The 15,038-nt window shown below is 36.2% G+C and overlaps 1 protein-coding gene across 1 annotated transcript; it reads right to left on the bottom strand.

Moving 5' to 3' along the window:
* Positions 1-6,813: 6,813 nt before the first annotated feature.
* LOC115918562 (transcription factor AP-1-like) lies at positions 6,814-9,744 on the bottom strand. Its single transcript, XM_030983116.1, has one exon. The coding sequence runs from the start codon at positions 9,517-9,519 to the stop codon at positions 8,587-8,589; it is 933 nt and encodes a 310-aa protein (XP_030838976.1). The 5' UTR covers positions 9,520-9,744; the 3' UTR covers positions 6,814-8,586.
* Positions 9,745-15,038: the final 5,294 nt, after the last annotated feature.

Raw genomic sequence — 15,038 nt, 5'->3', positions numbered from 1 at the left:
GTAGAGTACAAGCCATTTCATTCACGAGTTGAGGAATTTATATAAATATATAATTTAATGTAATTTAAACAAAAGAGGTCTTCTCATTAAAGAAATAAAGTAAACGAATATGTCCACCGACAGGTGCACAATCATATAAACAACTTTTACATATTTATTAACAAAATGAAGTATTATTAGCACTGGGATGGATAAAATGATATTGTCAGTGCAGGGTGGTTACTATTTTTTATTGTAGCTGTTAGCTAGTAACTCCATGGCTAAACCTGTAACGAGGTTATTTGCTGCCTATTATGGCCTATATATAGGCCTATATAATTAATGAACTATACTTTATTTGAAAACGGTCCAAACGAAACGGCTCAATAATTATATGCATGCATGCAAGTCTCTATAGTATGCTGAACATATTGCCTGGTGGAAACTGGTACACGATGTCACATATTTGAGCACGATTTCTAGTTAATAATTGACAAAATTGTATACGGAATAATATTCCACCACCTCCCTAATCATATGCACGCCAGAAGGTACTAAAATTCACCGACCCGGCTTGCAAGCAAGCTAATAATATTGGATTACACGAGCAGTGTGTGTACATTGGAAGGTATGTGCAAACTCCGTTTGTGTGTGCGATCGTGTCAATGTACAATGTGATAGTCTATTTTTACAGACGTGTTATGCATTTTCAGTTCAAACTAGAATTTATAAAAAATCTTATTCCGCATATACACGGGGTAGCCTGTTTATCTAATACAAAATGATATGAAATAATATATTCATGATACATAGAAATACAATGGATAGTGACGTAAAGGTATAAAACACATTACAAACATTAAAAAGCATGTCTTTCATTTTCAAAATGGCTCTGTAAAAAGTTTATAAAAATAATGTGCCAACTGAAGCTTATTTTTACTTGTAGCCCAATGAACAACGGACGTGTCCGCCTTTATGATATTAATTATACGCTCTATGAATGGGTGATGATTTTATCAAGTTGGTAATATGATTTTCCAAGAGACCTATATCAAACTAGACCATGACTTTTTTTGTTGTTGTAAGATTCTTGTTATTTTTTTCCATTTTCAAGGTATTAAACATAACATGATAACATGATTTCAAGAAATCAATCAAAAACAAGGAAGGACCCCTTCATTTTATATGATTAATAGGGAAAGATATAGGGAAATGTAAACAGATTTGGGAAAGTTTTCTAAATTATCAAAATGATTTTGTATGTCTAGGCTCCAAACTGTTAAACTCTACCTCTACCTATATATATATTTTTTTTTTTAGATTTTTTTTTGTTATAAATGCTTCCATTTTTAAAACAACATAATATGACTAGATGACTGAAACAATCAAAATGATATAAGTGAGTTTAAATGGAAGTGTAAACATTAAAAAGAAAGGAGACAAAATCCTCCCTGTCCTCCCCTCCCCTGTTCTAACTCAAGCAACAAAGTCTGCATACGTAGACTAGCATGTCTGTTCAAAATTATGTGTGCACGCGGGGGAATACCACCTGTCCCTGGGGGAATTGCATTACCCCCTTCAATATCGTGAACTCCTAATTATTTCGAGTGCTTTCTGCACGCATAATGCATCGAAAATGTGTATTATGTGTGTCTCGTCTTCAATTTTAAACATACCCCACACATATAAATGGGTGCAATATACTCAGAAGCTAAAGACTGCTGAATTTAGGGAGACTACACACCAGCGTATTATAATTGGCATTCTGGTTGTAGTATTCTGCGGTGGTATACTTATGAACTTGAGGTTGGATTGAGATGACCCCTGGCATGCCAGCGTGTCAAAGAGTATATAATTGTGCAGCGCGCGCGCGAGGCGGTATGAATGCAAAACGAAAGTACCGCAGCTCGATCAGATGAAATACTCGATTGTAATAAATAATTATTAGTGGGAAGTACTCATAATAAATTCAAGCGAAACCGAAATGAAAGGAATTAGCTTTGGGGCAATGTAGGTGCGGGGTTGTTTGGCGCATTAGAATAAACGAGTCGAGTGCATAGCTTATGACAAGTGCAATTTTCCGCCTCCTCTGTTTTGAAAAGGAAATCTTCTTTGCAGTATAACATCATGATTTGTTATCTTAAATCATTCTATAATTAGATTTGCAAGCATTATTTAAATGGGCGTCATAAAACTGTCTTTGAAATTATCATGAAAGGAATTAAGGAGTTCGGTTTCAACTTCAAGCAAATTCATTTAACTGAAGATCTTCAAGAGAGAGCTATAACACGATAGTTAATATGGATATTCTATTTACCCAAACTGGACGTTTTCCAAGTTTAAAACAGAAGCACAAAACAGGGTGAGGAAAAATAAATGATGTAAAAAATATTTTAAATATCTTCGATGACACCATTCATTGCGTCTGCAGAATCCACCTGCACAGACTAAACTCACGGTATATCAGGTCAGGCTGCAGCGTGATAGTTCTACCGGGAACTACTGGGAGGGATGACTCATCAATCAAGGGAAAACACCCTCAAATTTTTCCATGCTTCATCACCGTACTGGACTGGGGTTCCCCGGCAGCCAGACAGCTTCTAATGTTCCAGTATTGATCAAGCCAGCTCTATAGCTTATAATCTTTGTTCGGCATGCATGTGGAGGAGTTTAGGGCTTGATCCGAGGGCATCTTATAGGAATTGATTATGCATTTAATATATAAAGGGTATGCCTTAAAAGAAGGGTTGGACAGTTTCCATCTAATACTAGTTACAATATGCGCCAAACTGTTCCTCAAATTGATGCCCAAATTGCAAGAGCAGGAATTAAACTGTTATTTTGCAAAACTCCATTTTAGTGAAAACGCGAACACACCTTTTTATTTGAAAGGGCTGATACGCCATACTTGTATTGCTACTGCGGGATGGATGGGGTTATGGAGTGGTGGTGGTGGTGGATTGGGGGGGGGGGGGGGGGGGGGGTTGACACCTTTCCTCGGCTAAAATTTCCTGTCCGTGTGCCCCTCGAGTCGAGTCGAAATTCGTTACAATTTATTTATTTTTGCTCGTTAAAGGATTTTCCAGATATGCATGCATTCAGTTTTGCTTCTGAATTGTAAAAAGCATTTTTTTTCAAAACGTTATTTACTTGGACTATGCAGGGAATATTATCACAGCGACAATTTCAATTCCGTATTTACAAATTAATCATGTTAATGTGATCATTTGGCACGTGATTTTGTTGACTTATAAAGATGATCACTCTATAATAATAATCATGAAAGTTTACACTTTTGACCTTCCAATTGAGAATCATTCTGTCGAACTCGGGATTTGTGCTTCATCGTCAAAGATCTCGGCATCTTTTGAGATTCAGATAATCAGCAGCTAAAATGTCACGGACAATCTCGTGTGACCCCAAAAAGAAGATTGATAAGTAGAATCTAGTCGGGGATCAAGTCCGCTGGGAATCTAGGAAATCAGATAGCAAACTCAGAGTCATCGATACAGAATTGAAAATCCTCAGCTCGTATATTATGCTTAGTTAGATTTGCATTATGAAGTTCTGTTAGTAGAAGGCTTTCTTATTTAATTAAAGCTGTGTTGCAGTGAAAGATGTATAGGCGATGTATACTAAAGACTAAACTTACAAGGCTCATTATTTTAAAAGTCCTTCGTTCATAATAGTACAGGCAATAAAATTGTCTTGATTTTACGGGTTGATTCCTAATCCCTGCAAACGGGACTTCTTTGAAACCTAATATCGATTTCGACACAATGCTTTTTGTTTGTGTTTGCTTATCTTGCGCAACGTTGCTTTTGAATTGCATAAAACGTCACAATAGAATGGAATGCAAAGAATGCAGCAGAGCGGATCACATGATTGTGACATCACAGAACGAGATTTCGAAATATACCCACACGTGGAAGTAAAGACATTAAATATTATTGAATCGCTTTGTTTGAAATTTAGAGTTTAGAATTTGTCTTGGAATAAAAGACTTCATGTATAGATTCGGCATTACAATGGTGGTGGCACTACCTTGTACCCGTTGGTTATTATTATTTTCATTTCCTTTTCTTCATAATATTGAAATGTAATGGGAAACCCCTTATAAATATGGTATTACAAAATAGGGGCTACAAAGTTACCAACACCTGTGGACACAAAGATAGCCTAATTTACTTGGCTTATTGCGAAACCGTATAAAGCCTAGGTATACTACAAGGGGCATAACATATTTTAACTTGTTGAATAGGTGTCACATTTATACTCCCAAATAAACATGCACTCCAAGTTTGTGCATAGATCATTTTGATAAGATTTTAACTTATCTTATACCAGTTGTCAATTTTGTACACCTCATTTTTTTCTTGATTTTAATCTTGCAAAATATGTCCAAACAATAATGGAAACAGTAATTGGAATAGGTGTTGTAAAAGCTGTATAAATCCAATTAATATCATTCTTTGAAAGATGTGGAATTTATACTCCAAAACAAATAATATATATATGCACTCCAATTTTACAAGGGTCATTTTTATTCTTGTTAAATATCTATTATTGGTATTTTCATTATCAATATTATCATATATTATCTTTATCTTTATCTTTATTAATATCATTATCATCATCCTTATTATTTGTAGTGGTGGTAGTATTATCCTTTTCATCATTGTTATCATCATCGTTCTTAGTATTGGTATTATGATTATTATCATTATTTCTATCATTATTATTATGATTATCTTTTAAAAGATAATAGACACTGTCATAAAATCTACATCATTACAGATGAAGGCCACCAATCCCTGGACATGCTATTAGATGCGCTTTCAGGATCCTCGATTTTGTGGAGACAAAACAGCTGAAAAGCTGTCTGAATGACACTTGAAGTGAAGGTTTTTCAAAGATAAAAGAAAGGAGAGCTAGAGGGAAGCCGGAAGGAGACAGGAAGAAGACGGTGACAGCCCGCCTACCGGCCCAACACCCGACGGGAAACAAGGAGGTACGATGTGGTACATGCTAGTTCAGCCGAAAACCCTATTTGATGCACTGCTAATACACGGTTCCTGTTGTTTTTTTCAAAACCATTTTGCAAAGTTATTACGCCTGTCTATGCATGAAGAGAAAAGTTCATTTTTCCTGAACCAAAGACGGATGCTCGTATAATTTGATCGGTTTTTCATATGCGTGCAGTTTCATCATGACTAGGCTGTGTACTTTTGCAATTATTTTTTATCTTCATGCAGGTTATTTGAATATGATTGACAATGTTCAACAATATTTGACAAGTGTAAGCAGAAGGTTGAAGAAAACAAAACCTCAGTTATTAGATAACATGCTGGTGGATGGTGGTAGTTATTCATTAACCAGATTTGAAAAGAGAAGAAAAAATATGAGACGAAGATACCGTGAAGAAGAGAATAATAAGAAAAGAATGAAGAAAAACAGGTGAAAAACATAGAAGGGAAAGAAGGAAAGAAGAGATGAAGAGAAAGAGCAGGATCAGTAAAAAAAGATTAAAAATAACAACCGCTATCATTTATATTATATGAAATATCACCAGTGTTTTATTGTGCTGTTTTTCTTGATTAAGTGATGCAGACCATAAAAGAATATTATATTCTCATAAAGTATTTACAATGAATAATGGAAATCTGAATAAACTTTGGATTCTTATCTAATATCTTTCATTATGTTATGAAGAACAAAGGTGTTACCTCTTTTGCAGTTTTAAATTCTTTCGATTGCATGTATGATATATTTCTTGTATTGAATTAAATTTGATTTGAAATAGCTTTCCACTTCTATTTCATTTATAGGATGGTATTGGTACATGTATTTCTATTTTGAACTTGTAAGCCTGTATAGTTTAGTGCCTGCATTCATGTAATGACTGACAATCAAGTCTGATATTCATGATATTTGACTATTTGTTCGAATGATGTAATGTATGTACCGGTAGTTTGAATTCCATTTTTAGTATACTAACACCATGCCTCATAATAGTCGGTCTCTCTTCCTCTCTCACAATCATACAATACAGTATGTGCACATGACCCATGACACAGCAACAACACAACACTGTATTCTCCCATAAGGCCATAGGCCTACACGTATTCACACACTGTACGACCTGCACTCCCTCGACATGGCATTGTAATAAATGCCCGTGCATGCAATCTCATACCACAGCTACATGCACAGTACATGCTATCTCATTTGAATTTGCTCAGACAGGGCATGTACTGTGAATCTTCTTATGTTTTGTATTCTTTTCTGTATGGCATTTTATGTTGGATTTCTTGAAATTGACAAAATACTTTCATTCCCAGGCCATACGTCTGCAAGTGTGAATTTTCATGGAAAATTGAATATACTAACATCCACAATCAAGCAATAATAAAAGAAAGAGGCCTTTAGATACTAGATGTTATGAACCAAGCACTGGGTCTGTAAGCCCATAGAAATTGGGGGTTCATCATAATCATCATCATCATTAAAGTTTTGCTATATGTTTGAAGCTCCTACATGCAAAATCTGTATTCGCATCAATCAGCAGCTTGCAACATATTCGCAAAGTATGTCATGATACAGGGAAAAAAAAAATCATGTCTCACCCTTCATCTTAATTACATACATGTATTCTGTCCTCACAGTCACACACATTGCATGTCATCTATTGTCTATCAGTAGGATATGTGTTATTGTTGTAGTTATGATTTTATGCTCCTCAAGCTCTCAACTGAAAATATATTCAAAACCATCACTCAGGCACACAAACCTCGCATTCAGGACAACAAATCACATTGGAAGAAGAACGTTGTAATTTTCATTGTTTTTATTATCCAGCAAATTGAGCTGTAGTTTTTTTTTTTCTTCAATAATTTGTTTTTTACAATACATGGCATGACAAACTTCATGAAAAAGAAATGACAAATGGCAAATAGGTAAAGTATGCACTAGTGTACATGTATTACTTGATGCATCTTTATAAAAACATATAAAATGATTGGAAGAAAAGATCTACTTCAGTGATGAAGGTTTCATACAAATGAAGAATTCCAAAGACAATATCCAGCTTTCAAATTAACCCAATATTCACATAAAATATATTATTGCAAGTATATCTTATTGGTTCATTTACCGGTTTCAATGTTATAGAAATAACCTGTTGTTTTTTATGGTAAATTCTGTACAATAATTGGAGAAAAATGACAACCATGACATTTAGAAAATGTTTCAGAATTGAAAAACACTAGCATGTGAATATTGGTTAAAAGAAATGCATGTACAAGTTGATAATAAACTTCAGTGCAGCGTTTGTTATTTCGCCTTCATACACGGATTGCTTATAATTAAATGAATTACAATCTTTCTGCATGCCTATGTCACAGACTCGTCAGGCAAAATTGTTCCGTCTGAAGTTGTATTGCAAGAATGGGCATTTGTACACAATATAAAACAAATTTTAAAAAGAGCAAACACCAATCACAGTTGGTGTGATCGCAAACTTTTACTCTTTGAGTTTAACACTGGGTGCAGAAATGTGCTAGCTTTCCTACAGAGTAGAGCTGTAAAAAAAATAAATGGTTGCAAAATACACTGTAATTCATAGCACAGATGAGCTGTAAATTTGCAGCTGCTTCTGATGGTCAGTGGTTATGATTCATAAGTCAAACTAAAAAAAAGAAAAGGCTTTTTTCCTTGCACACAATGCTTTTCGTCAAACATGACATACACAATGCACATGTAGCATAAAATAAAATTTGAAAAAACAAGAATTTTGTAACATAAGACCATACCTTTGTTTAGAAAAGATTCTCAAAACCAGTATGCTTCATTGAAAGACATTTGTCATAATAATATTCACATCGTAAACCATTTTCATTTTCATTTACAAATTTATAAATTCCTTGAACTTTCCTTCAAACATTTTCTATTTCACAATGCATTCTCTTTTCACCCTTTCATCTGAATAGCATGACCATCTTATAAACTGGACTTCAATGGACTAAGCATGGACGAAAACAATTATAATTTGGGCATTAAAAGTTTATACACTAAATATTAATACCGAAGTACTGACTCAAAATTACTGGGCAAGTTAGTAGACAAATCGTCATTTTATTTTGATGGGCTTTTTATCGGTAGTCTTATTGGGCGGAATAAACAATTTTACAATTCTCAATTTCTTCTGCATTATAACTACATACAGATTGAAAAATGCAGATTTATATCAATGCCAAACATTGCCTGTACATCATGGACTAAATGAGATATTGGAAATCAGAAATAGGAATACTACTGGGGATCCTGCCCCAAATTTCTGTCAAACATGCATACAATCTTATCATGATCGAATTGTAATTTTGTATCAGCGCTAGAATATTGGGAACTGCAAACCAGCACAGTATATACATTTTCTGGGCCATGTTTAAATTAAAACAAAACAGAACATATGAATGCGTCTACGGAGTCAACAATAATGTGTGTGTTACGGGCCTTTGTTACACACGACTCAAGTCAATAGTCCGAAGTGACCGTTTTTTCAGCAATAAATGTCAATGTTCAAAAAGTCAAATGTGCAGTTATTCCAGTTTAAAATGCCAGTTGTTGTGCCAGCATAACTTGACATCCGCTCTTCACATGTTCCATCACACTCTGTTTCAGTGCACAAACTTGCTCTCGAAGCTTGGTGGCCGTCGTTGACAAGTCAGAGTTTTGTGTTTTCAGGTCATTCACTTTATCCTCTAACCTGGCAATACGCTCAAGCTTGCGCTTGCGGCACTTGCTGGCGGCGATTCGATTCCTGAGCCTTTTCCTCTCAGCCTTGATGCGCTCCTGGTTTTCCATGTCGATGGGGGACATGGGTGCGGTAATTGAAGCGTGGTACACTGGAACAGTCTGGGGCTCTTCGCACGAGGGTTCCTGCTTGATATGGTCAGAATTGGCCCATCCACGTGTGATTGCCATAGAGTCAATGGGCATAGAATTGCGAGATGATAGACCAACGGTTGATCCAGGCAGCGTAGTTGTTGTAGGCATTGCAGGGTTGTACATTGACGTCGCAGGCGTGGTCATACTTGACATCGTAGTTTGAGTGTTGAGGATCTGCTGCTGGTAGGTCGTTGTTGGGCCAAGGTCCAGCTGGTCAAGCGACGATTCATCGTCGCTCACCACGGAATCCGAGTCGCCAGAATCATTCCGTTGATGAAGACTCTGCAGTGCCTCGACGAAACCCTGGGCGAAGGCAGCCTGCTCTTCGGTAACGTTTTTCGGGGAGATAAACTGACCAGGCGTTGGTGTAGTACAGATATTGCCTTGCTGAGAAATAATCATCTTTTCGAGTTCAGGAGAGGCGAGTTTGAGCATCTGAACGTCTGGGGTCGACAGCAGAGCAGCCGTAAGTTTGCGCTTGCCCATTCCGACGTCCAGATCCAGAGTCATGCATTTCTTCTTGCTCAGCCACGGGTTGTGTGAATCTTCGTAGAACTGAGTCTCCATCTTTTTGCGACCGTTTTCGACTGACATACAAACAGTTATGAGGTTTCTCTTTGCTATGAGCTACAAGTCTGAGTCACAGCTCTCGATGTGATATGGCAAAGTGGGGGTTCCTGTAGTTGGCTAAGTAATGGTTTGGGAGAATTCTCCGTCTCTTCGCAGACTGAAATGATCGTAGTATGAATTTCCGATACCAACGCTGACTCACTATATATACACTGACTAAGGATTCCCAAAATAGACGCAAGAGCAGTGACATCAGTTTCTCGAATAACGATTGGTCGGCGATGATGTAAGACGTGTGTTTGGCAATGTCATATTGCAATCTGATTGGTCAACCTAGAATGTCAATCAAAGCACATGTATATAGTGCTCTGGAAGTAAACGGTAACCTGCTGAGACGAGTCCACTTTTGTAATAGGGGTAGTGTATCAGACTTTAACAAATTAAAATGGACTTTAAAGTTCTAGGAACTTAATAATTACTAATTTACAATTATAAATTAAATAAAAGGTATACATCTGTCCTAATATAATGCAAATAATACTCCAAGTATATCACTGTTTAATAACATTGTTAAATTTCTACCTAAGTCATATGGACGCTTCCAATTACACGTCACAATCTTTTTCCGGGTAACAGAACCAACCTCGCCGGAAGAGGTTCTTAATTTCCATAACAAAACGTATTAACCTTGATTTCGCTACGTCACAAACCTCCTTGCCTTATATGGTATTGTTGTGGAAGTGAACGAGATCAATCAGGTGGTAAAGGTGAGACTTTTGAGCAAGTTTATTATGATAAAATCAAGTTATAATGTCAAGAGGGAATGTTTACTGTGTGGTTGCTAGTGTCTGTGTGTTTCATATTCCCTCGTTAGATGATAAACATGAACCGTACGTTAACCGAGGCTGTTGTCAGCTCCCAAGTCCAAACCGTACGTGTGAATTACTCGGGTCGGGACACTAAGTGTCACATGTACATTATGCAGTTCGGCATAGGTCTACGTTGTGGAGCGAGCGATAAAATGGTCTTGTGTCGATCAGGTTTATTTTCAGTCATGGAAATCCTATAAAAACAGTTAAACAATTGATATACTAGTATTCATTAGTATCCCCTACCACATGAGAAAATCAAGATCCACCAAAGTCTTTGGAAAGCAAAGAAAAGCCAATGGTACCAGGCAGAAGTAAGACTCATTGAGACTGGGTCAAAGACTAAACTTGGAGTTGGACCTGGCTATAAAAATCTAGACTTATTTATTAGGTCTAGTCTAACTTTATAGGTCCGAGATGAAAAATAAATAGCAAGTTAATTTTTAGACAGCAAGATAACCACTCCAAGGAAAAACAAATGTCAAACAACTCCCTCAAGACCAAGGCATAGAAAAAGAAATGAAAAGACAAGCAATAAAAGAAAGAAATGTTAAATTAATTTAAACAAAATATAGATCTAGGCCTATAGTCTAGATCTCTCTAGGGTCTAATAAAAAACCCCGGTAAGCTCGGGCTAGCCTTCCTTTCACTTAACCGTACAAGTCCACCGACATCGCATTGAAATGTGTGTTAAATTTAATGCACACTTTTACACTGGGTTGTCGGCGAAGAATTTATGACGGTTCAAAATTTAAAATTTCATTTCAATATCTAGTTTCTGCAGACATTTTAGCCATCAATGACCTAATAAAGTTAAATATCTTTAGACTTTTGATTAGTTTTTGTTATAAATTTTGAACTGGTCATGGGCAGTCTTTACACAGAAAAATGAAATTGAAATTAATTGTTGACTTTTCTTGGATCGAAATGTCCAATCTTACAGATAGGGTCTAGATCTAGGCCTATTCTGCTTTTGCAGAAAGTTGCTGCTTAATGAAAATTTAATTATTAAAAAATTGACAGGGATTTACAATGCTAGATAGCACCCCTTTCAAAAGGTTAAAAATGACTTCTGTCACCGAATCTCAATTTTTTGACAATCTATGTGCAAATAAAAAATATTGAGGACTTTTCTGTTTTGTATTGTTTTATTTTTGGTTGTGAAAAATCTTCTGTAAATTTGGTCCAACGACCACCATTCAAAATACTTTGGAAATAACCCTGGTAAGAAACTAAATGCTGTGATATCCTGGCATTTTAAGCAGGTTACTGACTTCGCATAGTGGCAACTTAAGTATCTCTTTATTCTTTGTCAGTTTAGCGCTGGGGAAGATGTCACTTTAATGGTATGCGGCAAGCAGATCTATACACTAAACAATTGTAATGCTATTTTGGTCTGAAGTAAATCCAAATAACACCTGTGCTTACTTCCTTGTCAGATGGGCATCCCATCTCTTTGCTCCGTTTTCCAAAAGGTTAAGACTATATTGTTCTTTAGCAGTTGCTCATCCCTGTTTACACTTGTCTGACATGATTTTCATCCGGTTTTTCTTAAACTCTTTGAAAAAGAAAGTTGTTTGCTGCAAACTCCTGTCTGCTTAGAACCCTATTTATTTAATCGTGGTCAGACTTATAGATCTGTTCTTTTACTCTTTTTGTTTTTTCTTAAACACTTTGAAAAAGAAAGTTGTTTGCTGCAAACTCCTGTCTGCTTAGGAACCTATTTATTCAATTGTGGTTAGACTTATAGATCTGTTCTTTTACTCTGTTTGTTGCATGTATGACAAGCAGTATACATATTGACAATAGGGGATGGAGGGTTTGTCGATTCAGTGCTATTTTGGGTTGTAATTTCATCATAAGTTGTTTGTTGTTTCTTGGAAGAAGGGGGTTTTGAGTACTAATTGTTTTGATTGAAGTAGATTTGCAAGATAAAAATGGATGAGTCAGTAAGTGGTTTAAAAATAAAAATCTTCCCCAGCACAAAGACAAAAACAAGTATTGTCCAATAAGAATGATGGTGTAGACAATGGAAACAGGGATTCTGAAGAAAAACAACTGACAATAAAACTTGTGTCTCCTTAATTACTTTTTTTTTACTACATAATTCTCTGCAAAGAAAAAAAGAAGAAGAAAATATAAATGTCATCTCAAACAAGAGGGAACGGGCAGTCATTCTTGGAGTTGGGTTTGGAGGGATGGAGGAGGAATCAAGGGTAAGCTATGCCCCTACTAATCTGTGGAGCTGAATTATTTCTTTTCTTCTAGTATTTAAAACAAAAAGTAAATCCTAGAATACAATAAATTTTGTTATCTCTGGTGATTATGGAGCTCCACATTGATGACATGAATTTCTGTAGATCCACCAGATGAAGTCTTTCAGGTAGTGATCGACATCGCTGCTTACTTGAAAGGCAACCTGGGTGCTAGCCTCCTCTTCTAGACCCTGATATATTAAGGCAATTATAGTAAATACTTTTGTATCTTTTTTGGATGATTGATGTCCAGAATTTGATGATGAGAAAGAAGAACACTCTCACAGCTGGAGAAAATATTGTTATTATACAGTTCTACAACGATTCTTTTTTTTTAAAATCAAAAGTGTAATACAGGACAAATTTCAAAGATATGTAAGAAAGGGCCAAATATTCATCTGTAGATCAAAGATTTCACTGATTAACAGAGTTAAGTGAATGCAAGATTTTTGTTGATTTTGATAGAGAAAAACTAATCATCGTTATTTTTCTTCTTCTTCTTCATCTTCTTTGGGTTACATCTGCCCTCTTCAGGTTTTTAGATTCTTGCAGATTAGTGACTCAGTGTGTGTGGGTCGCTGAGTACAGGTGCAGCGTGCATACTGTGTACTATATATAAGGTGCATGTAAAAGGTCTTGTCCGGTTTAACTCTGGCCTTCTGTCAGTCTTTGACGGAAGGCTATCGGAGAGGAGGCATTGAATGTGCTGAACGGGAGCATATAAAGAAAAACTAGATTGTTTGCCTTGAAGCTAGACTATGCCACACAGTGCATTAAACATATGCACTCTTGGTAAGCTAGGCACATTCCCTCTCAAGCTCATATCGATCAAAGAGCATCTCAAATCATGGTTAATTTGAACTTCTCACAGAATCACAGGTCAGCTGTGTTCTTATACATCTAGCTTACATGATTTACCAGCCCCTACTACTCCTACTACCTGTTGAACATGCTGTTCTTACACCTCTTCCTTTCCATGTGTACACCGCATGGAAGGTGAGACGAAGAATGAGTGATCGATGAGTCCTCGTGGATTGAGGGAAGCATCATACAAACATGACTCAGCTCTAAGAGGCTACCCTGGGAGGGAGAACCCAGTCACCACTCCGGCGCTCACCTTGTTCAGTACTCCATGCTGTACGTGTGAATGTGCTTTGCCAATTTATCTAGATTTGTGTGAACAGGTTATTATATTCTCATACACTGCAATTGACTTTTATGAATCTTTGTTTAAAGATACGGTACTATGTCCCTTTTGCAGCCAACATCGAATTCTTTGCAGGAATTATATGTGATGTACTGTATGTCTATCTGTGAAATTTAAGCGTTAGCAGTGTCCTAATATTCAAATTATGCAAGGAAACCCTTTGTAATGGCCAAAATCAAACTGATTGAATCTTTGTGCAGCACAAAACGTACAACCATTCGGTACAATGGTCTGAAAATCAGAAAATTACTTACTGACTTGGTAGTACTTAAGTCGATTTGACAACTAACAGTCGTTATTTTCCCACTTAAAGACATTTTCAAGCCCCCCTTTTTTTAGGGAAGTTCTAAATTAGTATTATCTTTCAAATGCTGTTGGAATTTAACCTTTTCATTTGTTTGGCCTGCAAGTGGGACATGTTACCTTTAATTGAACATTTTTTAAACCAATGTTTCTCTTCAGAAGCTGTAGCAATGAATTATTTACTCTTCATGATATCTTCTCTATAGCGCCATTCGAAATGGGTTCTCTTAGGCTAGCTTTAAGTAATTTTAAATGTCAGAAAAGTCTCTCGCAAGCTTGTGGTTAATTTTGAGGAGTCTTAACATTTTGAACGCATTAGTCCATTTTATTATCTCTATAAACTTTCACCATTGGAAGACTAACTCACAACTAGCTACCGGTATTGTGACTCGAAACCTTTGTTCCAAATTATGTGAATGAGCTTACCGGTATATCTTAATGTTTGCACTTCAGTGCTTTTGATAGAATATGGATTTTAAAATTGTCCCCAGGAAACCATGTTTTAGCACTTAGCTGTAGTGCCAGAGGAATATATAAAGAACCAATCTGTTCTCCTAAATTGGCATGTATACATATTCACCCTTGCCAGTGAAAGATAACAATTTTGATTGAATTCACTAATCTAGCTTTCATGACTTGGCAAGCATTGTTCATTTTAATAGGTGCACCAACCTCTAAAGCCCCTAGCCTTGTCCCAAAACAAGCAACAACAACAAAGGCGGAAGAAGGAAAAACAAAATATTAGAAAACAATGCTAAATGTTGCATACATATCTTGCACTGAAGTAGCAAGACAGATATTGACCTTCGAAGAATAGTATACAGACTTTAGCATGTATCAATTCTAACAAATTCATGTGTTGCTAAGGTTTCTCATTAATGTAAAAACAAGCTTTGATTCTGAGAAGCT

The sequence above is a fragment of the Strongylocentrotus purpuratus genome, unplaced genomic scaffold, assembly GCF_000002235.5.
Source record: "Strongylocentrotus purpuratus isolate Spur 01 unplaced genomic scaffold, Spur_5.0 spur5_contig_828, whole genome shotgun sequence".
In the NCBI taxonomy this organism is placed as follows: domain Eukaryota; kingdom Metazoa; phylum Echinodermata; class Echinoidea; order Camarodonta; family Strongylocentrotidae; genus Strongylocentrotus; species Strongylocentrotus purpuratus.
Note: the sequence above shows the minus strand (reverse complement) of the source record. Positions and strands in the feature narration are given on the sequence as shown.